Source organism: Artibeus jamaicensis, unplaced genomic scaffold (genome assembly GCF_021234435.1).
Source record: "Artibeus jamaicensis isolate MK-2021 breed Jamaican fruit bat unplaced genomic scaffold, CSHL_Jam_final contig_718, whole genome shotgun sequence".
NCBI classification, from domain to species: domain Eukaryota; kingdom Metazoa; phylum Chordata; class Mammalia; order Chiroptera; family Phyllostomidae; genus Artibeus; species Artibeus jamaicensis.
Window position 1 is genome coordinate 6,154,570 of NW_026521936.1, and position 22,931 is coordinate 6,177,500.

Consider the following 22,931-nt stretch of genomic DNA (forward strand, 5'->3'; position numbering starts at 1 on the left):
CCGCACCTGGGCCTCCGTCGCCCGGACCCCGGCCTGGCGTCTGTGCGGCGAGCCCAGGTGGATTCCTGGGTACCCCGGAGGCCAGCCCCCCTCGGCCCGGGGGCTGTGCTGTTCGGCTTCTAGCTGGGATTCTTCAGTGTCCGACTTTCAAATGTGCAACGGAGTGATATCTGAAAAACTTCCTTACAGCTCTGTAGCGAGAGGGAACTTTTTAAAGATTTTATTTATTTATTTTTAGAGAGAGGGGAAGGGAGGGAGAAAGAGTGGGAGAGAAACATCAATGTATGGTTGCCTCTCGTGCCCCCCCTACTGGGGACCTGGCCTGCAACCCAGGCATGCACCCTGACTGGGAATTGAACCTGTGACCCTTTGGTTCACATGCCAGTGTTCAATCCACTGAGCCACACCATCCAGGGCTGTTTAAGAACACACACACAGACAGACACAGACACAGACACACACACACAGACACCCCCCCTAAGGTCGACACAAAACCAGCATGGAGGACTGAGTGGCGTAGGACTGACTGGCGTGTGAACAGGTTGTGTTTCACAGTGTAATCTCTCCCGTGGCCACCAGAGGGCGCCTCCACAAAAGAAACCAGGGTTGTGTTCCAGATACCCGCTTTCACCCCAGCCTGCACACGTGTGCACACACCCATGCACATTGTACACTCGTGCACAGACATGCACACCCAGTGAACTAGTTTAACTGTGTTCAAGTCAATATGGCTAAAATGAGCTTGGGGGGGCGCCCAGAGCGCCTCCGCGGCCCCTTGGTGGAAGGCAGGCACTGGGTCTCGGGGGCAGTGGGTGTTTGTCTAGCTCACCGTTGGCCACCAGCTTGGTGCCTTGTGAGTGAGGGTCCACAGGGACACAGTGCCCCCCTGTAAAACAAGGGTCCCCCGAACACTTACACTTTTCTCTTTCTACGGTCACATCTTCAGTGACACCGAATGAACAGTGATTTGTGGATTCCTGGGCTAATTCAGAAAAGCGAAATCTACTGTTACGATTTCTACCACCTTCCAGCTACGGTCACCCCATAATCGCTGAGCCCTGGGTGGTCCCCTAGTGAGTGTGTCAGGCAGCACGTGGCAAGTCTGGCCTCCCCTGGCACACAGGGCCCTCCTCCGCCACCACTGGGCAGCGGGAAGCAGCCCACCCCGGGCTTCCTGGGACCCGGCCTGTTGTTCCCGAGGCCTGTGGGGCGTCACCCTCCTGGGTGACAACGGGGCGCTGTTTCTGCAGGTGCCGCTCCAGGGCCCGGTGAGACAGGGCAGTTGTGTCTCCATTTCCTTGTGTCTTTTCACTGGAACATAAGGTGTCTCTTGCTCCTGACACTTCGTAGGGTCAGAGAATGTGACCCCTGTAACCCCCACTGTCCTCCATATCCAGCCAGTGGCTGTAGACACTGAAGCAGAAATGTCAAGGGGGCAGAGGAAGGGAAATCAAGGGGAGCGAGGGTGGAGCCCGCCCCGCCCTGGAAGCCTTGTGGGGGCTGGTGGCAGCTGTCCTCACCTCCTCCGGTCTGTGATTTAAAACGCGGGTGGGGGGCGGCGCTCTCGTGGGTGACGCGCCTGCCGCAGCTGCTTCCTCCGAATGGGGCAGCTCCCAGCGGTCACCGGCCAGCCTGGGGACCCACGTCCCCGGGCTCCTTCAGGAGGGGTTCCATTGTGATGCACGTCTGGTCTCAGCTGTGGTTGGAACTGAAAGGAGCCATGAGTGACAGTGACGCAGGGTGGGGGGTCGGACAGCCTGCTGGCCACGGGGTCACCAAGTGCCCTGCTGTCTGGACTTAGGAACTCGGAAATAAAAGCACAGTTCTAGAAAGAAATTCACTTCTGAAGGTGCTCTTAAATCTGCTTTCCAGGGAATTTTATTTTTGGTTCGGATTCGCTTGTGTTGGTCGTATTGGTTCCAGGTATGCAATATAGGGACTCAACATTTAAAAAAAAGATTTTATGTTTGTTTTTAGAGAGACGGTAAGGGAGAGAGAAAGGGAGAGAAACACTGATCAATTGCCTCTCCTGCACCCCCAGCCTACAACCCAGGCCTGTGCCCCGACCAGGAATCGAACCAGCGACTTCACCTGGCAGAACAATGCCCAACCACGCCACAGCGGTCAGGGCTGATTCGACATCCTCACGCCTCACACTGTGGTCGCCTGACTGATCCTAGCAACCAGGTGTCACCCTGTGACCTTAACCGTATTGTCAACAAAATGTCCCTTTTTACCATCTCCTCCCGCTCTTTTGGTATCCATCCCTTTGGTCTTTGTTTTTATGAGTCTGGTTTTTTTTAATCCTCATCCAAGGATATGTCCCCTGGTTGAGAGAGAGAGAGAGAGAGAGAGAGAGAGGGAGAGGGAGGGAGAATTAACGAATGCGTGAATGACTGGTCGCCTCTCCTGTGCTCCCTGATGCGGGGAACGGTATTGACCCTGAAACCCAGGTTGCGCCCTGACAGAATGGAACCCACTCCAGCCGGACCCGCCCCCACCTCCAGGGCTGTTTCTTTTGTTTCTAGATGATGGAGCAGGAAGTGGTGCGGATGTACAGTGGAATATTATGCAGCCCTAAAAAGGGAAAGCCTGCCTTTTGCAACAACGTAGATGGGCCCAGAGGGCCCTGTGCTGGGTGAACTGGTCAGACTGAGAAAGACAAAGGGCGGGCGATCTTGGATGTGGGGTCTGGATACTTTGTTTCCCTCTTTACCTGCAGTGACACATCTCAGTTAAAAGCCCCAGGGAGGAGGGTTTGTAAAATTTGCAGTCAGGGAAGCCAGGTAACTGGTTTTGTTTCAGATCAGGCTGAGTTCAGGGACTTTATTGTTACATAGTTTACATGGTTTTGAACACAGCATCTACGCTCAGACCAGCAGGTAGGCCCCCTGAGCCAATCGTTGGTGCTGTGCTACAGCTTTGCCAGAAATGATGTCATACTCTGCTAATTCAGGCTACAGTCATCATAGCTGGTTCAGACCAGTTGGGACTGATCAGGGAATGTCTCGAGTGTCAGCTCTTTAAGGAAACTGTAAAAACTACGTTGTCATCTTTGGCAAACAAGTGCCTCGTAAACTAAGGCCCCTGGAATGACGTGGGCGTGGCTCCGCAGGATGCAATTTTATTGCTACTTTTAGGGACACAGGTTAACCATCTAACATTTAAAAATTTGGTAGGAATAACAATGTATCAGAGCTATCACAGGAAGCCATGGCATGGGATTACCCAGGAGTGCGGAGTAGCCGATTAGAACGCAGTGCCGTTGCAGGCAGACAACCTGGCTGGGAGCTCGGAGTGCATCTGCTGCCCTCCAGGACGGCAGCCGGCCGCCTGCAGGCGGGAGCTGTTCATGCCGACGCCGTGACAAACTCGCCGCTTTTTCCAAGTGGGCTTTTGGACACTGAGCTCTCATGAGGCCGGATACACTCTGGAGACACTCTGGAATCACTCCCTAGTTTAAAAATTTTTTAAATTTGCTTTCTTTTCTTTTAGACTTTTTTTTTTTTTTTTTTTTTTTGCAAAGCCTGTGTGGAGGGCCAACTTTTCAGTACATCGCAGTAAGGCAGCCACTCTCTACACAGGAAACCCTGACTTAGAAGCAGGTTGTGCATGAATGGTTCAGTGCCACGTTCCCCAGGAACATGTGTCACTGCGTGACGGGTGGGGAGACCCCTTCCCAGCCACAGCCTAGCTTGAAGTTCTACACACAAAAGTGCACAGAAAGTCAGCCCTGGCCAGGCGGTTGGGCATCATCTGTTCAGCAAAAGGCCGCAGGTTCCATTGCTTGTCAGGGCAGGTAAGAGAGGCCACTGATCAGTGTTTCTCTTGCCCGTCGATGTCTCTGTCTCCCTCTTCTTTCCTGTCCCTCAAAATCAATAAACATATTCTTGGATGAGATTAAAAAAAGAGAAATCAGCCTTGGCTGGTGTAGCTCAGTGGATCGAGCGCCGGCCTGCAAACCAAAGGGTCGTCGGTACGATTCCCAGTCAGGGCACATACATGCCTGGGTTGCAGGCGGGGCCAGGTCCCCATCGTGGGGCGCACAAGAGGCAACCACACACTGATGTTTCTCTCCCTCTTTCCCTCTCTAAAAATAAGTAAAATCTTTTTTAAAAAGCATCTAACACCTCCTGTCAAAGGAGCAAGGGCTGTTCTGTTGTTTATCAGTGATTTCTGAGTCCAGAGACACCAAACTGGCCTCCAAATGCAACCGTCGGCAGAGACGGTGCCTGGGAACCTGGGCTGAGGGTGGCCGTGGGCGTCGACTGGGTGTGGTGGTGGCTGCCCCTCACTGTCTGGAAGGGACACCCGGTGTGCATGGCAGGTGTGCATGGCGGGTGTCGGGAGCCACCTCTCTGCCAGGAAGGGGCTGCAGGCTGGATGGTGATGCCGCCCCCAAAGCATCCTCAGAGTCAGCTGAGCCTGCGCTTTAGCGCCACGGGCTTTTGGTGAGAGTGAAGGCACCCACCTTCCCTGCGTGTGCCCATCCCGAGTGACAGGTAGGTTTGTGGGGGCCGCGGTGGTGCGGGTCACACAGGGAGGGCCTGTCGAGAGCCCTTCTCTGCATGTTCTAAACAGAGTGGAAGGGGGGGCGGTTACTGAGCTGTTTCACACCGGCCCCTCCTACAGCCATCATCAGCCATTGTAGCAAGTTACACTATGTTTTTCTAAATATTTTATTTTATTTTTTAAAAAAGACTATTTTTAGAGAGGAAGGGAAGGGGGGAGAGAAACATCCATGCGTGGTTGCCTCTTGTGCGCCCCCTACTGGGGACCCGTCCACAACCCAGACATGTGCCCTGACTGGGAATCAAACTGAGGACCCTTTGGTTTGCAGGCCGGCACTCAATCCACTGAGCTACATCAGCCGGGGAAGGTCACCTTATTTTTATAAAAAATACTGCGAGTGAGAGAAAATGCCTTTTCACACTTAGAACCTGGCGCATTGCAGCGGCAGATGCCCGAGCAGGCAGCCTGTTGCGCCGGCAACACCCGGTCCCTCCCCGGATTTTAGCGAAGGTTTACGTGGCCCAGAGTTGTCGCCTGTGGTCCCCGTGTCTTCCCCGCGTCCCCATCCCTCCCCTGTCACCGTTCACAAAAAGCCGGTGCAGATGTGGCCGGAGCCGCTGCCCCGCCCGCGCGGGGCCGCCTGGATTGGCCGCGCCGTTGCCAGGACTCGGTTGCTAGGCTGGCGCGGCTGCGGCCCGCGGGACGTGCCATGAATTATGGATGCGCGGTTCTCTCCCAGCCGCCCGATCTGTGATGCAGATGAGAGCCGCCTCCCCCCTTTCTTCTGGCTTCTTAAGGAAAAGAAAGAAAGAGAAGAAAGAAAATCAGAGTTTTAAATCAGAAGCTGGCCTTTCCGAAGTCCCAGTGCCCGGGGCAGAGGGGCAGGGGCCGGCGGGGGGGGGGGGTCGATTCTCATGCAAACAGGCGGCCAGAGGTCAGTGTGCCGTTTGTCCTGGAGCCGCGTCTTCACGGGCCTGGCCGCCCGTTGGGGGTGCTCGTTTTCTGCGTGGTGCCTGAGAGCAGAGGCAGGATGGGGGGAGGTGGACAGGAGGCATTTTCCGGGCATCAGACCCCTTTCCTGTGGGCCTGCGGTGCCCCCCGGACAGGGCGGAGGGTCCGGGGCCTGGGCTCCCTGCCTGCCCCTGTCTGCAGGCGGGGGTCCCGGCAGCACCCAGGGGTAGGGACACGGGGGGCTCTCCCTGGCGGCCCCCCAAGCAGGAGGACGCAGCAGGGTCACAGAGGGCCGAGTTCCGGAATAAACCTCAGGCTGCCTCGTCAGTTTGTCTGTCTGTCCAGCCTGGTCCTGAGAAGCCCCTGGGGAGGCCCTGTGAGCCTCACAGACACCCGTCCCAGCTCCCTGTCCCAGGTCTTCCTCAAAGCAGTGCCAGAGGGGGGGGAACAGGGACACCGGGCGGGCACGGCGGCTCCGTGGCCACAAGGCGCTGGCTCTGGGCCTCAACCTCTCGCACACAGAGCAGCGTTCTGGGGGGGTGGCCGCGATGGTGGTGGCGGCCGAGGCCCTGACGGTGGACCCAGCAGGCCTTCTCAGCCCCTGCGGAGAGATGGGGGCTGGGACCCGCACGGAAGGGGAGAAAATGAGCCTATTTCAGAGGCGCCACGTCCCCGCCCCAGGCGTAGGCGAGAATTGCGTTTGTCACTCTGGCTCCACGTGGTGTTTATGGAGCAGTGGCCGGGGCAGGACGAAGGCTCTCAGACCCAGGACACGGAGGGGAGGGGCGTGTTCACGGAATAACCGGCTGAATGTCCTTCCGGAACACGCGTGTTCCTCTGAAGTTGGGTCCTTTCTGTTCACTGAGGGGACAGCTCAGGGCTTCGTCCTTGGGGTCAGGGTTTGCATCACCGCGGGGCCTCCGTCACCTTTTCTTCCCAGGGTCACAGCCGTGGCTTGGGATTTAAGTCCAGCAGACGGAAGAGCCCAGAGCTCACCTTGGCACCTGCCAGGCAACATGCCTGCGGGGGCGTCATTGGCTGCAGCTGGGAAAATCCCGGTAACTGAAGCCAACAATGCAGGTGGCTGTCTCCTCCTCTGAGTCTTTGGCCACTGTTCCCCCAACAGCGGACGAGGCCTGGCCCCGCCCACACAGACATTGCTGGGCTCTGCGGGTGACCAGGGGCCGGGTGATGAGGGGACGATCCCAGCGTGGGGTGCATGTGGGGTGTTGTGTTCTGGATCATTCCACACGCACGTGGATTGTAGGAAAATGACGTCAAAAGTGTTTTGTGCCAAATCGTTTCTCCTTGTGAAACTAGACCAAATTCACCCAAGACACTGGCCCGTCTGTGAAGATGACCATTCAGGCTAAAAGAGAAAGTGGCCAGTGCCGGCCACCTTCGTGCATGCGGGGGGCCAAGCCTTGTTCAGGGGACGGCGCAGCCTGCCCTCGAGACCCGGCCGGGGCCTCAGGTTACGGTGGTCGTTAGTGATCAGTCCCACACGCTGTGGCTTGTCACACTGTCGGCCGGGGGTATGACGGCGCGGGTGTCCCACGTGTCCCTGGCTGCTGCAGGCGAGTGTCGGTGGCAGGGCCACACCGGGTTCCCCTTGGTGAAGTGTCGCTGGTGGCGAGAGGTGTCCGTGGGGTCCCACGTGGTGGTCCTCACCCCAGCTCCTGCCCGTGGCTCCGGGGGCCTCACGGTGCATGTGGGGAGTGAGGAGAAAGGCTGGCACGGTTCCGACCTGCCCTCCTGGTGCGGGCGCCGGGCCCGTGACACCGGCCACTTGGCCCGACTCCCGGGTGGACTAGGAGCCGACGGAGGGGGAGGGGGAGGGGACAAAGGAGGAGGAAGGCGGGAGGATTGGGAGGAGTCTGGGCGGGGAGTACCTGACCACGTGTATGTGTGTAAACACGGTGCTCTGCGTGCCACGTGTGAACAGCCGCGGCCAACAGTGACCGTAGGGCCAGGATCCAGGGTTTCCCACGACACCAGCTGCGCCAGTGGGGGCGAGACGGGGGCCCCAGGCCCCTGTCTCACTGGACAACAGACTCCCTTCCCTGCCCTGCAGACCCCCGGGGGCGCTTCCATTCCTGAGCCCCCGCCTTTCTGCCCTGCTGGCCCCACTGAGAAGGGGGCTCCTGGGGGCCGTGTCCTGCCTGGCGCCCCAAGGATCCCAGGCCTGGCCCCCGCCCCCCCCCGTCCCCCCCCATCCCTCCAGGAGTGCGGCCTCAGAGGGAAGAGCGTTCACGTGGCCGCGCCGGCCGGTGGTCCTCCTGGCTCTCCCCCCGAGGTGCGTGGCAGCACCTTCCACATCTCCACCCCGCGAACCCCATTGTCATTCGGAGGATGGTGCAGCAGCAGATTGAAGATGGAGGGCGTTTCCCTCTGGACGCAACCCCGGCAAGTGCCTTCAGCCTGTCGGAGCCGCTTCCCCACCTCGGCCCTCCTGCCGATGGGGTCGCGCCCTTCTGCAGCGTGACCCCCACTGCGGGTCACAGCCTCTGCCCCCAGCCTTTCCTCCTCTCGGCGGCTCACTGCAGGTGTGAGGTCAGGAGGCTTTGCTTTCAGAGCCTGCGAGGGCCGTTCAGAAATGTGCGTTATTTCCTGAGAACGTCGGTCCACTCCCGCTGTTGGGCGGCTCCCGCTGCTGGGCGACTCCCGGGGACTGTGGGCGGGAGCCCAGCCTCCTGCAGCGGGTCAGGGCCGGTCTCCGAGGACAGGGCCCACCCCAGCTCCCTCCGCGTCCCCGCACCTCGGGGTGCCCGTGCTGAGCCCCAGGTCCCGGCTCTGGTCTCCGAAGGCACCATGCTCCTGACTGACCTAGTGTCGATTTTCCAAATCGTTTTATATCAGGTGTTTCCTCATACATTCTGTCCGTTTTACTTTGGTTTTAGCTTCTATGTTAACTGATAAAGCAGCTCAGTTCCCCGCTGCTGCACCTTGGGCACCCCCGCCCCGTCCCACCCTGGCTTCAGTGCCCAGCAAACCCTGTCTCTGCCTGGGCAGCCGGGGGGGCGGGGGCGGGTGGGCAGCGGCAGTGCCTGGGGCTGGGACACGTGGCCGACCCTGTGCTCCGGGTGTTTCTCCCCCACCATGGAGCCTCGGGACTCAGTCTGTGGTCGCTGTGGCCCCTCGGCCTGTCTGCAGCCTCTGCTCAGGCTCAAGGCCCAGCCAAGGGGGAGCGGAGCTCACCCCACACGCGGCATCTGCTTAAATGGCTGCAATGAAGCAGATGGACGAGCCCCCGGCCGGCACGGACGCGGAGGCCCTGGACCCCGCGGGTGGGTGTCGGGAAAGGTGCAGTGGAAAGGTGCAGCCACCAGGGAGCGACCGTGCTCCCCAAGTGAAGTGACCCACGTGCCCACGACACCTGCACAAGCAGGGCTCCCACCGGACCCGCCAGAGGGCGAGTGGATGAGGAAGTGGGGTGTTGCGCCCCGGCTGGTGGGGCTCAGTGGACTGAGCACAGGCCTGCGAACCAAAGGGACGTTGGTTCGATTCCCAGTCAGGGCACATGCTTGAGTTGCGGCGGGCCAAGTGCCCAGTAGGGGGCGCACTAGAGGCAACCACACATTGATGTTTCTCTACCTCTTTCTCCTTCTCTTTCTCTCTGTCTGAAAATAAATATGTAAAATCTTAAAGAAAACAAAAACTGGAGGATGGGAGACGCTCTCCCTGAGTGCTTCCCACACGATGCTCCGGTGGCAGCGTGAGTCCAGGGCGCTGTGACCAGAGCAGAGGTCGTCCTCGGGGGTGGGGGCGGGGCAGCCACCGGGAACGGTTCGAGGGGACTTTCCGATCCCGTGTGTGTGTGTGTGTGTGTGTGTGTGTGGCGAAGCCGTGTGAGTTCTTCCTCCCTGGAGCGGCCCCGGGGGGCTCTGGTCGTCCCTGTCGGCTGCAGGCGAGTGCTGGGATGAGTAGCCCCACAAAGACATCAAGGTGACGGGCTGACCAGTGTGCGGGGGGGCAGGAGGGTCTTTGAGGGTCACTGCTGTGCCGTGACGTTGGCGGACACACAGCGGGAAGAACGCAGGACAGGTTTTAGGTGACAACAGACTTTCCATTTTTTGGGGGGCGCATGTTCACTAGGGGAGGTAGCTGCTGAGGGCTTGTGTGGGTTTGCTTTGGACCCTAGATAAAGTTACTTTCCCCCAAGGTCCTGGAACCGCCGTCCCAGTCACAGCGGGTGCCCAGGGTGCGAGGCTGATGTCCACGGTCAGCACCACAACTCTGGCGGCCGCGGGGGACCTGCGGGCCTGGCTCTCAGCCTGGCGGTGGGGCTGCCGTGGGGTCGTGGTCCAGGGCCGAGCAGGCTCTGCATCAGAGGCAGAGCTGGGGTAGGACCTGCAGGAAGCGTGTAATCAAAGAGCCACATGGCAACATGTCCCCGAGCCACTGCCAAGTCTGAAGTCCAAGTTCTGTGTGGGTCATGGAGAGGGCATCTGCGGACACACCCGGAACTTTCGTTCTCCGCTTTCCTTCCCGTGGCAACTTTGCGGCCACGACACTCAGAGCGTCTGGGCCTGTAGGGGGCACCCGAGCTCTGTGCAGCCAGGCTGGTGGCCACACTGGTTGGAGGAGGTGTGTGCATGCACGTGCGCGTACCACTGTGATTACATGCATGTATACACACACCCACATGTTCATGCAAGCACACAGATCAATGCACATTCACATGCACATGGTGTCCGCTCACACATGTGCACACAGTTCAGACTTGTAAATGCACATGCATAAGTGTACATGTGTGCACACACGGTTCTTCGCATGTTGACCCATGTTCGTGCACACACATGTGATATATGTGCAGTGTGTGCGTGTGTCCCTGTGAGATATTTTCTGTGAGAAGTTGCTGTTCCTGTGCACGAAATAACACCCTGATTGACCGAAGGGCAGCCCAGCGTGGGAGCCAGTCGGAGGCCGTGTCCTGGGGGAGAGGCGGACAGGGCCAGTGCCTGTCCCTGGGCTGGTGGGGGGGCCGCTCCTCCAGGACTTGGGGGCTTTATCTGCGCCCAGCGACTGGGGTTGGGGGACTGGCTCTCGTGGACGACTCACACAGCCTCCGGACAGACTCCTACCACTGATTAAAATGCCACTGGGTTCCTCATGCCACTCCCACCGATGGAACTACCCTTACTAACATCATTTATTATTCAAAACTGAGTGTTTTTAAATGTGAAGAATGCAGTGATTTCGTATGCAAACGGTGAACACTCCCCCCCCCCCCCCCCCCCCCGTGAGCATTGATTACTGGCATGTGGATGAATTCACTTAGGAGGAGTGACAGCCTGAGGTTCTGGGGTCACATTGGTCACCCATGGACAACCTGACGGAAACAATGAACTAAATGCCAGAAGAGTCCCCGACACATCTGGGGACAGGTGTGCGAGGCGCCAGTGTCTCGTGGCGTCTCCCAGTAATGCAGGACGACTGCATGAGACTGCAGGTGACTCCCCTTCCCTCTGAGACGTCGCTTGCCGTCGCCGGGAAAGCGTGACAGCCTTGCGCACGGCGCCCGCCGTAGTGTCTGTCCTGCTGGCGTCCAAGTCTGGTCGGGCTGCGTTTCTACCCCGTGCCGGGCCGAGCTTTGGCCTCGAACTGGCCCTCTCTTTGCCCCACTCGGTCAGGGCAGGGGGTCCTCTCAGGCCGGTCTCCTCCTGGCCTCGGAGGTCGGAACCTCGGGCCTGGGCCGTGGTGGGCAGGGCCTGTCCACCACAGACTCACCCCCGGGGGGGCCTGGGCCCACCTGCAGCAGGGAGGCTGGCGGAGCTCAGGGCAGCGGCTTGTCCAAGTCTGGGAGGAGCCCCCAGCCCCAGGTGGGGAGACGGGGGCTGCGGGGCCCTGGAGACACACCCGAAAGGTCCTGCTCCTGCCAGCAGAGGAGGAGACCAGGGGTCGGATGCTGTCCCCACCCCAGGACCTCAGGCCTGTAGGCAAATAGGACGGAGCTGGGAGGGACCAACTCCCAGTGCAAAGTCCTCTTGGGCAGAAGCTGGGGCTTCTCCGGGTGAGGGGCTGGTCGGCTGGGGGCCGGGGTTTGTCTGCTCTGCAAGGCCAGGTGGGTGGCCCAGTTCCCCTGTGGCCCCCCTGAGGAGGGCCGACTTCCCTCCACCTGCCAACGGTGCTTTTTATCTATCTATCTATCTATCATTTCTGGTTTTTCTTTTTTTCTTAATATACTTTATTGAATATGCCATTACAATTGTCCTATTCCCCCCTTTAGTTCATGTCCGTGTCATAAGTTCTTTAGTTCCTACATTTCCCAGACTACGCTTGCCCTCCCCATCTATTTTCTACCTACTGTCTATACTTATTCTCTATGCTTTCTCCCCACTTCTGCTCCTCCCACTCCCCTGTTGCTAACCCTCCTTCAGATCTTCATTTCTATGGTTCTGCTCCTGATCTAGCTGTCCTCTTAGTTTGTTTTTGTTTTAGGTGTGGTTCTCAGTAACTGTTGAGTTTGCTGTCCTTTCACTGTTCATATTTTTTAACTCCTTTTTCTTAGATAAGTCCCTTTAACATTTCATATAATAAGGGCTTGGTGATGATGAACTCCTTGAATTTGATCTTATCTGAGAAGCACTTTATCTGCCCTTCCATTCTAAATGAAAGTTTTGTTGGATAGAACAATCTTGGTTGTAGGTTTTTGGATTTCATGACTTGGAATACCTCTTTCCAGCCCCTTCTTGCCTGTAAGGTCTTTTTTGAGAAATCTGCTGACAGTCTGATGGGAACTCTTTTGTAGGTAACTGTCTTCTTTTCTTGTGCTGCTTCTAGGATTCTCTCCTTCATTTTAATCTTGGCTAATGTAATGATGATGTGCCTTGGTGTGTTCCTTCTTGGGTCCAACTTCTTTGGGACTCTCTGAGCTTCCTGGATTTCCTGGAAGTCTATTTCCTCTGCCAGATTGGGGAAATTCTCCTTTATTATTTGTTCAAATAAGTTTTCCACTGGTGGCTGTTCCTCTTCCCCTTCTGGTACCCCTATAATTCGGATATTGGGGCATTTAAAGATGTCCTGGAGGTTCCTAAGCCTCTCCTCATTTTTTTGAATTATTTCTTCATTCTTTTCTTTTTTAAAAAGATTTTATTTATTTATTTTTAGAGGGGAAGGGAAGGAGAGGGGGAGAAAAACATCGATGTACGGTTGCCTCCCGTGTGTCCCCTGCTGAGAACTGGCCTACAACCCAGGCATGTGCCCTGTGCCCTGACTGGGACTCGAACCATGGTTGTTTGGTTTGTAGACCCGCACTCAATCCACTGAGCTACACCAGCCAGGGCTCTTCATTATTTTGTTTGGTTGTTTCTTTCTTCCATCTGGTCCACTCCCTTGATTTGAGTCCCAGTTTCCTTTCCATCACTATTGGTTCCCTGTGCATTTTGCTTCATTTCACTTTAGTGTAGACTTCATTTTTTCATCTAATTTGTGACCAAAATCAGCCAAGTCTGTGAGCATCCTGATCACCAGTGTTTTGAACTGTGCATCTGATAGGTTAGCTTCTGTTGGTGGCTTAAAAGTATTGGCTCTGGGGCTTTGATTTGTTCTTCTGATTGAGCCATATTTGGTCAGGTCTCACCTGTTACGTATGAGGGGCGGAGCCTTAGGTGATCACCAGGGCAGGGCAACTCACGTAGCTGCGTTGTGACGCTGTATGTGGGGGCGGGGTCAGAAAGGGAACAATGGCGCTTGTTCCTCTCGCTCGGATTTCGGCCACCTCTGCTGCTTCCCACAAGCGAACTGGGCCCTCCTGGTGCTGATTCCCAGGTGGGTGGGCTTGTGTACGTGCTAGGACCCTGTGGGTCTCCCCCACGAACTCTGCTGTGAGGCTGGAAGCCTCTCCCTGTGCCTCACCCCCCTCAGGTGTTTTCAGTTGGTGTTTTGAGGCTTTATTTCCCGTCGTTGGGGCCCCTTTGTTGCGCTGTCTCACTGCCCATTTTTTATCTGGTTTATTTGCGTGCGCGTGTGTGTCTGCGGGTGGTCAGCCAACTGCCTCGTGAGTCTCCCTGGGTCTGCTCGTTCCCTCCCTGTTACCGCCTCTTCCTGCCGAGACCCCTCTCCACTGGCCGCCGACTCTGTCCTCTTACTGGTCTGGATGGAGGGTTCGTTGTTGTCGGACTTCGGTACAGTTCAATTTTCTGTCTGTTCTGGTTGTGTTTTTGTTTCTAAATCTTTGTTGTCCTTAAATTTGGTTGTGCGAGGAGGTAAAGTGTTTCCACCTACGCCTCCATCTTGGCCGGAAGTCCCTATTTATTGATTTTTAAAGAAGGAGAGGAAGAGAGAGAGAGATACTAATGTGTTGTTCCACTTAGTGATGTGTTTGTTGGTTGATTCTTTTTTTAAAAGATTATTTATTTATTTTTAGAGGGAAGGGAGGGAGAGAGGGAGAGAAACATCAGTGTGTGGTTGCCTCTTGCACGCCCCCTACTGGTGAGCTGGTGTGTGGCCCAGGCATGTGCCCTGACTGGGAATCAAACTGGAGAGAGTTTGCTTTGCAGGCCGGTGCTCTGTCCACTGAGTTACACCAGCCAGGGCCATTGGTTGATTCCCGGATGTGCCCTGACCAGAGACTGAACCTACCACCTCGGGTTGTAGGGGATGACGATGCGCCCAGTGGGGCCACCTGGCCGGGGCCCAGTGGGGCTTAACTTCCTCTCCAGGGTGGGGTGACGCCGGGGGCCGGCAGGGAGGGCCCCTCCTCACTCACACAGAGAACGCGCCTGGAATGCGCAGTGTTCATGGGTTGAAAACCTTAAGGCAAAACCCCCAAACAACCCCAAAACTTAAACACAAAAATATCCGTGAAAACAAATAATCAGGAAATAAAATTTCCTGCAGGAAATAATCAGGACATATGCCGGAGGGCCCGCTAAGTGAGGAGAGACAGGCCGGGGCATCCGGGGCTTCCTGTCCCACCCACACTCCTCGCCCAGGTGGCCACGACCCCCCCCCCCCCGACGCACGCCCCCAGCCAGGGGAAGGTGGAGCCCACAAAGCTGCACAGGTGAAGTCCACGGCCGTGGTTCGTCCCTCTGTGGCTCCAGAAGATGCACTCAGGCCTGAGGATGGGACCCAATTTGGAGGCTGAGGTGACATCACACTGGATTGGGGGGTGTTTTATGTCCAGTGACTGGGTCCTTGTAGGAAGAGAGGCACCAGGACACAGGGGAACCCCAGGTGACGATGGAAGTGGAGATGGGGAGACACTGAGGGGTGCTGACTGCACCAGAGGCTGGGCTGGGGGCAGAAAGGGCCGTCCCCAGGGCCACTTGCCTCTTCCCTGCTCCCAACTTTTTGTGCCCCATGACAACCCCTTTGCTGGATTCTCGCCCCCTTGCCCCTTTTGTGGCTTGGTTCTCTGCCTCAGTTTTTTTTTTTTTTTTAAGATTTTATTTATTTATTTAGAGAGAGGAGAAGGGGAGAAAGAGAGGGAGAGAAATGTCAGTGTGTGGTTGCCTCTTATGCACCCCCTACTGGCCACCTGACCTGCAGCCCAGGCCTGTGCTGTGACTGGGAATTGAACCTGTAATTCAGCTGCTTTGCAGGCCAGTGCTCAGTCCCCTTAGCCGCACCAGCCAGGGTACTGCTGCCTCACTTTTAAAACCACTTTCTGGGGGCCTCTGCTCAAACGCTCCAGGCGGCGGGACTGGTGCTTGCTCCCCGGAGTTTCTGAGGTGAGGGCTCCGATCCAGGACGATGTCCCAGCCTGCAGGCCTTTCTGCTGTTCTGGGTCAGCCTGACTGTCCTTCCCCGCAGGCGCCTGACCAGGTCTCCCTTCCTCCGCTCCCCGGTGGTGGGACCCCTGCTTTGGGGGGGAGGAAATGCCACTGTGGCGTGTTTACAGCATTGACCCTCACCTCTGACAGTGGGATCCCCCAGGTGTGAATAGGTGTGAAAAGTTAGGGGTCACTCCTGGCTCACCGGCCAGCAGCCGCTTGTGCACATGGGCAGGGCTGGCCGTCACATTTTTAGGAATTTTAGGAGCTGGCTGGTAAACACAGCCACTGGTAAAAGTTAAGCTGTAGCTCCGTCCAGGCAGTTCAGTTTGCAGTGATGTCCTGTATACCTAAGGTTGTGGGTTCGAGCCCCGGTTGGGGTGTGTTCCGGGAGCAACTGATGGACGTTTCTCACATCGAAGTTCCTCTCCCTAAAATGGTTACAATGCGTCGCCTTCTCCTTGTGACCACACCCTGCCCTTGTTCTGGAGTCTCGCTGCTGTGACGTCAGTGCTCCCTACGACTGAGGGAGAAAGGGGACCCCTGTGGTGCCCTGCCCCCCGCCCCCGGACGCCAAGGCCCACACCCAGGACATGGGCGGACGCCCAGGAGAGCCTGCCGCACCCCCTTCCCCAAATAAAGAGCAGGAGCGCCGGGTGCGAAGCAGACGTTTAATCAGCACAATGGAACGCATGTTTCGGTCTCACACCGCAGGGTCTGTCCCGAGACCTCAGGTGCCCGAGACCTCAAGTTGCACCTGTGTCGCGAGTTCAGATGAGTTTGGCTTCTACGGGTTACTCAGGTTCCAGATGAAGAGAACAACGGGGGAACTGGCTATATTACAGCGGACACACGACAGGCCGTTAGAGACACGGCAGTGTTCTGGCGTCTTTCTCCCTGTTCAGCGGGCCACTGTCTCACTGCTTGTGCTCTGTGGCAGCTCTGCTCAGAGAGAAGGGAGTGGGGTGCGGCCGGGAAGGGGGCGGAGCCTGAATGAACCCCAGGGCCGCCTCAGAGCTGTCCTCCCGCGTGTGAAGAAATGACTGTCTCAGGGGTGTGTCGGGGGGGGGGGTCTGTCTGACACATGTCCTTGTGGCAAGTGCTGACCACCTGTAGCTGCTCCCGTCTGGGTGAGTCAGACCGGAGGCTGACCCCCGAGAAGGCGCCCCTACCCCCACCCTGTGGCCGTGATCTCATGTAGGGGAAGGTGTGTGCCGTGTGCCTGTCCCTGGGACACTCGGTTCTGGGTGGGGGGGCACTGTTTGCGCCCAGGGGGCCACAGCTGTTTGCTCCTACAGGGGGAGAGCTGTCCCAAGTGGGGGCTCCCCACCACCTTGCCCGAGTGACGTGTCACTGTCTCCTGGGCTGGGAAAGTGACTCCCTGGACGCCTCTATCAGTGGGGGTGGGGCAGGGGCAGAGCCGCTGGCCTGACCCTTCCTAAAGACAAATGGCAGACGTGTCCCTACGCCTGGGGGCCTCCATGGGGCCCCTCCGCAGGGCGATCCGACCCCAGGAAGGTCCAGGTGAGGGCCAGCCCCAGGGCCACTTGGCGTTAACACAGCGTGGTGTGCAATCCCGAGTGTGAGTTCAGCTTTAGGGAAAATGAAGTTCTTTTCAGGTCAGTGAAAGCAGGTGGGCTGCTGCCCCCGGACAGGACGGGTCGGCTCTCCTCTCTTTTTCCTTATTTGGTTGGATGAAAATGCACATTTTTACTGCTAACTGTGGTGACTATGGGGGTCTGGGACCCTGGCAGGAGGCAGGCTCAGCGACAAGACAGGAGGCTGGCGTGTCCCCGAGGAGGGCGGCGCAGGGCTCACTGCGGGAGGGCCTTGAGGATGGCGTTCACCTCCTCGGCCACGGCCGTCAGCGCAAACTCGAACTGCTCCTGTGGGGACAAGCGGGGGCGGGAGGTGAGGGGACGACAGGCAGGGCCAGAGGGGACCAGACCCTCCCAGGGCTCCCGGAGTGGCCGTGTCTCCCCCTCAACAGAGAGCCGCTGCCGGGCAGAAGCGCAGGTGAGGGAGGGCCCGACATGGTGCTGGCCGCCCAGCGACCCTGGTCCCTGCCCTGTGCGGCGTGAGCTGGGACACGGGAGGGTCTGAAGGGCACTTGGACATTATTTTTTAGGAAACATGTGTGTCTTAGAATTCAACGTCATTCCCCATGGACCGCATGAGGTGCCCTGAGCACCCGCAGGGCACAGGTGAGGCACCTGCTGGGGGCAGGGAGGGAGGAGCCCCCCCCTGTGTGGGAGGCAGGAGCAGGCGGGGCGGGCGCTCGAGGGCCGGGAAGAGGGGGGAGGCTGGCTGGTCCCCGCCCTGCACAGGCTGACCCTGTCCGAGGACCGGACTCAGGTGTTTTAGGAAATGGTCTCTCGGCCAGGCCTCGCGGGGCTGTTGCTCCTCATTTGTGGCAGAAAGAGTGTGGGGCCTGCGCTGCCCCTCCCTTCCAGCTCTGGCCCCGCGTTCTGCTGTTTGTCTGCACTCTCACCACTGGACAGAGAGAAGGGGGGGCAGGGACCCGCCCCCACTTCCCGGGGGAACACAGGACTGGCACCGGCAGGCCCCGAGCGGCACGCAGGGGCAGTCCGGCGGCCGGGTGCCATGGGGCACCTTTTGTACAAAGTCTTCGAGTCCAAGCGGCCATTTTGCAAGGATGTCCGCTGAAGACGAGGTTTCTGCACGGCCAGCAGCAGTGCCACCGAGGGCCAGCTGGCCGAGCTTGGGAGGACTCGGCGTCTGGGGCCTGGGGCGCCATGAGGAGCAGGTGTGTGGGGGCTGCTGGGGACACACGTGTTCCCCCTATGGTCATTATCTCCCCATTTGTAGTTCTAGTTCAGCCACGGCCATCGGTGGTCTTGCCTTACTCCAGACGATGCCAACTCGGCCTGTCCAGGGAGTGTGCCCATGAGCTACGAGGGGTGCACAGGGACCCGGGACACGCTGGGGGCATTCCGACGGCCTGTCCAGACGGCCACACAGCAGAGCTCTGGGTGTGGGAGCTGGGAATACTGGAGATTGGGTGGACTCCAGAATGTTCTCCGGCAAGGGGGCTGGGGTTAGCAGTGACCTCCTTCCATAGAAACCTGGGCTCCCCCCCCCGAATCTGGGGGGCGGGGAGCTCCGGGCAGGTGAGCTCCCCCGACTCTTCCCTTACGTTGACACGTTGGGGTTGCGGGGACCTTCCCAGGAAGGGGCCAGGCTGTGTGTGGGTGGGACAGAGTCATGCTGCCCTCCCCCCACTCCCAAGGCAACAGCCCCAGGGGTCCCGGGGGTCCGGGCAGTACCTTTGTCTGGACCATGCCGGGCCTCTGGTCCCTCAGGTGCTCCAGGGTGGCAGCGATGTCGATCTCTTTAGCGCCTGCAACACACAAATGGGGCTGAGCTCGGACCGAGGCCACCCGCACGGCTGCCGCCCCTGTGCCTGGGCCTCTCTGGGCGGAGAGGCCATGGCTGTGTTCAGGGCTGGCAGGCAGCTGCGCCCCAGCGTCCCCGCAGAGACATGGGCGGGGACTGCGGTGGCCGGGAATCCAGAGCCTGCGTCGAAACCTACCGGAAGCCCGCCACCACCACCGGGGAGTAAATTTGTGCGGGCAGGCATTTATATTTAAGTCACAGTAAGTACCATACGGGCTTTGATTACATTGGGTTTTCTTTTCCAACTTAGAGAAATGAAAAATTGGACCAGTCGTATTGATTAGATTGCTTTGAAACGTAGCGTTCTCTGCCTTTGAAGCTCCGAATGCCCCGGAGGGCCCACGCCCGGGCACCTTCACGGCCACGGGTGTTGCCCAGGGGCTGCCCTGTGCGGGCTCGGCTTTCGTGGAAGCAGCACCGGCGGAGCGGGGAGCTTCAGCCTCGTCGCACACCAGCTCAGCCTTTTGCGCGTCCTTTTGCTAAATCTGCAGGGAGCCCAGGCTGGCCGCACACGGGGGCGCGGGGCGGGGGGGGGGGGGGGGCGGGGCGTGAGGGCCTGGCGGCGCTCAGCAGCAGGAGACATGCAGCAGCAGGCTCGGACCCCTTACTCAGCCCCAGGCACATTTCACACGAGACGCGGCCCCTGTCACCATCGTGAGGAGAGGCGGCAAAACTCTCCCCAGCCCGGGCTGAACAGCCCATGTCTGGCCACGCGGAGCAGGTGGCCACTCACGGGAACCCAGCCAGACTGGGCACAGGGGCAAGTTCTTCAGGACATGGGGGGAGTCCCCAGGGGGAGGCCCACTCACCCCCTTAGACACAGACTCAGGAGAATGAGCTTGAAGTTGCTATGATCACATGATCTTCAAGCCCCCAGTTCAAGGGCTTGAGTGGAACTGAGTCGCTGGTGCTGTTTTCTGAGCTGCTGCCGTGGACACAAAGGCAGGAAGGGATGGGGGTCCTGGGAGAAGTACCTGCAAACCCACCAGTGCCTCTGCCTAAGGGGAGGGCAGGCCAGGTGACCAGCACCTGAGCTGAACCCAGTGGGGGGCCTACCTGAGCCCCTGACCTCCCAGTCCCTACGTCCCGGTCCCTGGGTGGGGACGACGGGTGCGTGTGTCCCCCAAGTCTGCAAGGATAGCACTGGGCCTGTCGTGAGGGGACGCCAGGGGACGCAGGCCGTGGGGGTGGGGCCACCGTGAGCCCGCCCACTGGACACCAGGAAGGAGAGGAGGCCCCCCTAGGACACCCCGGGGAGCTCAGCGGGGACTCCTGCTGCCAGCAGGCGGGTGCGGCCCAAAGCTTCTGCACCGGGTCCTCCGCTGGTGTTAGCAGGCCACAGGGAGTATAATTTTGTTTTAAAGGGAGTCTGTAAATTTATTTTTAATTTTTTTAAACCCTCATCTGAGGCCATGTTTGTTGATTTTAGAGAGAGAGGAAGAGGGTGGTGAGAGAGAGGATTTGTTTCATTTCTTGATGGGAAGATATTGCTTGATTTTTGTAGGTGCCCTGACCAGGGATCAAACTGGCAACCTTTGGGACGATGCTCCAATCAACTGAGCCACCCCGCCAGGGCAGGAGTGTGTGAATTTAAAACGGTCAGAATTTAAAACGGTCAGAAACAGCCCCAGCTGGTGTGGCTCAGTGGATTGAGTGCCGGCCTGCGAACCAAAGGGTCACCGGTTCAATTCCCAGTCAGGACACAGGCCTGGGTTTTGGGCCAGGTCCCCAGTGGGGTGGTGTATAAGAGGCAACCACACACTGACGTTTCTCTCCCTCCCTCTCTCCCTCCCTTCCACTCTCTAAAAGTAAATAAATAAAGTCTTTTTAAAAAGTCAGAAATGGACAAGCCACTACCAAACAGAAAAGGCGAATGGAGCTCCACGGGACCCCGGCCCCCTGAGCGCCGTGGCGTGGGAATCGGCCTCCTGGTGTGCGCCCACAGCCACGGGCACTCGGGCCCACCACCCGGGACAGTGCGGCCTGGACCAGCCTGGACCAGTTTGCCTTGCAGACATTGACGCTGACACAGAGCGAGCCATGGTTCCACGGAGGCCTGTGCTTCCTGCCAAGTGGACAGTTCCGCCCCTGAGCTGCCGGCTGCCAGATTGATTCCTGGTTCGATTCCCAGTCAGGGCACATGCCTGGGTTGCAGGCCAGTTCCCAGTGGGGGACTCACGAGAAGCAACCACACATTGATATTTCTCTCTTTCTCACCTTCCCTTCCCCTCTAAAAGATAAAAAAATAAATTATATATATAAAGAATGGCTTAAAAAATTAAAGAGATTGAAATAATAAATATTAAAAAATAATAAAATACCAAAGAATGTGGGGATCATTCCTCGGAACTTTGGCCCCAGACCCAAAGTGAACAGTAGAAGAAATCAAATTGGTGCCTTGAAAATGTACAGCTCAGGCCCTGGCTGGTGTGGCTCAGAGGCCTATGAACCAAAGGGTCGCTGGTTCGATTCCCAGTCAGAGCACATGCCTGGGTTGCAGGCCTAGTCCCTAGTAGGGGGCATGTGAGAGGCAACCACACACTGATATGTCTCTCCCTCTTTCTCCGCCCCCTTCCCCCTCTCTAAAAGTAAATAAATAAAATATTTTAAAAAACCCATGGAATTAATTTCCAGCCAAGATGGAGGCATAAGCAGAAACCTTTCACTTCCTTGCACAACCAAAAGGAGGATAACAACCAATCTAAAACCAATAAACAACCAGAAATGCCAGAAAATCAAACTGCATGGAACTCCAACAACAAAGGACTTAAAGAAACAGTCAACCAGACCAATCAGACTGGTGTGCCAAGACAGAGAAATAGGGCCCAAATGGAAGAACAGAGCAAAACTCCAGAAAGAGGGGTAAGCGATGAGGAGACAGCTAACCTCTGTGATGGAGAATTCAAAATTTTGGTCATCAAAATGCCCACAGAACTGATTGCACTTGGTTGCAAAATAAAAGAACAAATGAAGGATACCCAAAGTGAAATAAAGCAAAACATTCAGGGAAACAACAGTGACAGGAAGGAAACCAGAACTCGAAGCAGCAATTTGGAACAAAAGGAAGAAATAAATATCCAACTGGAACAGAATGAAGAAACAAGGATTCAAAAAAATGAGGAGAGATCACAGGCTTCTTCCGCCAAGATGGAGGCATAGCTGGAGACACCGTGCTTCCTCACACAACCAAGTTTAGAGACAACTAAATATTAGCAACAGAAAACACAGCCAGAACACAGAAAATTGAACTTTTCGGAAGTCTGTTAACAACAAATTCTTCAGCCTGACCGGTAAGGGGCGAAACCAGCAGCTGGCAGAGCGGGGTAGCACAGGAAAACTCAGTCAGATGGACTCAGGCGGCGCAGAATCCATGCGCAGGGTTGGACCTAGTGAGCGACGGAGCAAGCGACCAAGTGAGCGACCGCGGGGAAACAGCGAGGGAGGAGGGCTGTGGGTTGACTGTGGTCGAGCATTTGTGCGCGGATAGACAAGCGAGGGAGTGGGCGATTGGACCGGAACCCAGCTGGTCCCCGTGGCAAGTGGAGGCGGAGGGCGCTGCCATTTCCCTGCTCCGACCCCGCCTCCACATACAGCGTCATAATCCAGCGACTCTGAGTGGCCTGGCCCAGGTGAACCACCTAAGCCTCTGCTCCTCACCCAGCTGCGAGAAACAGCAGAGGGGGCTGCCATTTCCCCGCTCTGACCACGCCCCCACATGCAGCATCACGACCCAGTGACCTGGGAGTCCAAAGCTCCGCTCCTCAGACTTAACGGGCGCAAACAGACCAAAAATGGCTCAAGAAGATCTCAAAGCCCCAGAGCCTATAAATCTAAGCGATGAAGAAATAGCAAAACTCTCAAATGCAGTTTAAAACACTGGTAATCAGGATCCTCACAGAACTGGTTGATTATAGCCACAAATTAGACAAACATATGAAGGCGAAACTAATTGAAATGAATGGAACTGCACAGGAAACGAATAGGGATGAAAAGGAAACTGGGACTCAAACCAATGGAGTGGACCAGAAGAAAGCAAATAATGGCCAAACAGAAAAGAGTCAAGAAGCAAGAATTCAGAGAAATGTGGAGAGTCTTAGGAACCTCCAGGACATCTTTAAACGCTCCAACATCCGAATTATAGGGGTACCAGAAGGGGGAAAGGCACAGCCACCAGTGGAAAACTTATTTGAACAAATAATAAAGGAGAACTTCCCCAATCTGGCAAAGGAAATAGACTTCCAAGAAATCCGGAAGCTCAGAGAGTCCCAAAGAAGTTGGACCCAAGAAGGAACATACCAAGGCACATCATAATTACATTACCGAAGATTAAAA

General features: G+C 57.2%; 1 protein-coding gene across 1 annotated transcript in view; it reads right to left on the reverse strand.

The window, feature by feature from the left end:
* Positions 1-16,591: 16,591 nt before the first annotated feature.
* Positions 16,592-22,931, reverse strand: part of PTPRN2 (protein tyrosine phosphatase receptor type N2) — a 383,390-nt gene continuing 377,050 nt past the window's right edge. The window contains exons 22-23 of the mRNA XM_037131929.2: positions 18,470-18,543; positions 16,592-17,068 (exon numbers count right to left, since the gene is read on the reverse strand). Coding sequence (XP_036987824.2) covers positions 16,997-17,068; positions 18,470-18,543 — 146 coding nt within the window. The 3' untranslated portion in view covers positions 16,592-16,996. The remainder of the gene's footprint in view (positions 17,069-18,469; positions 18,544-22,931) is intronic.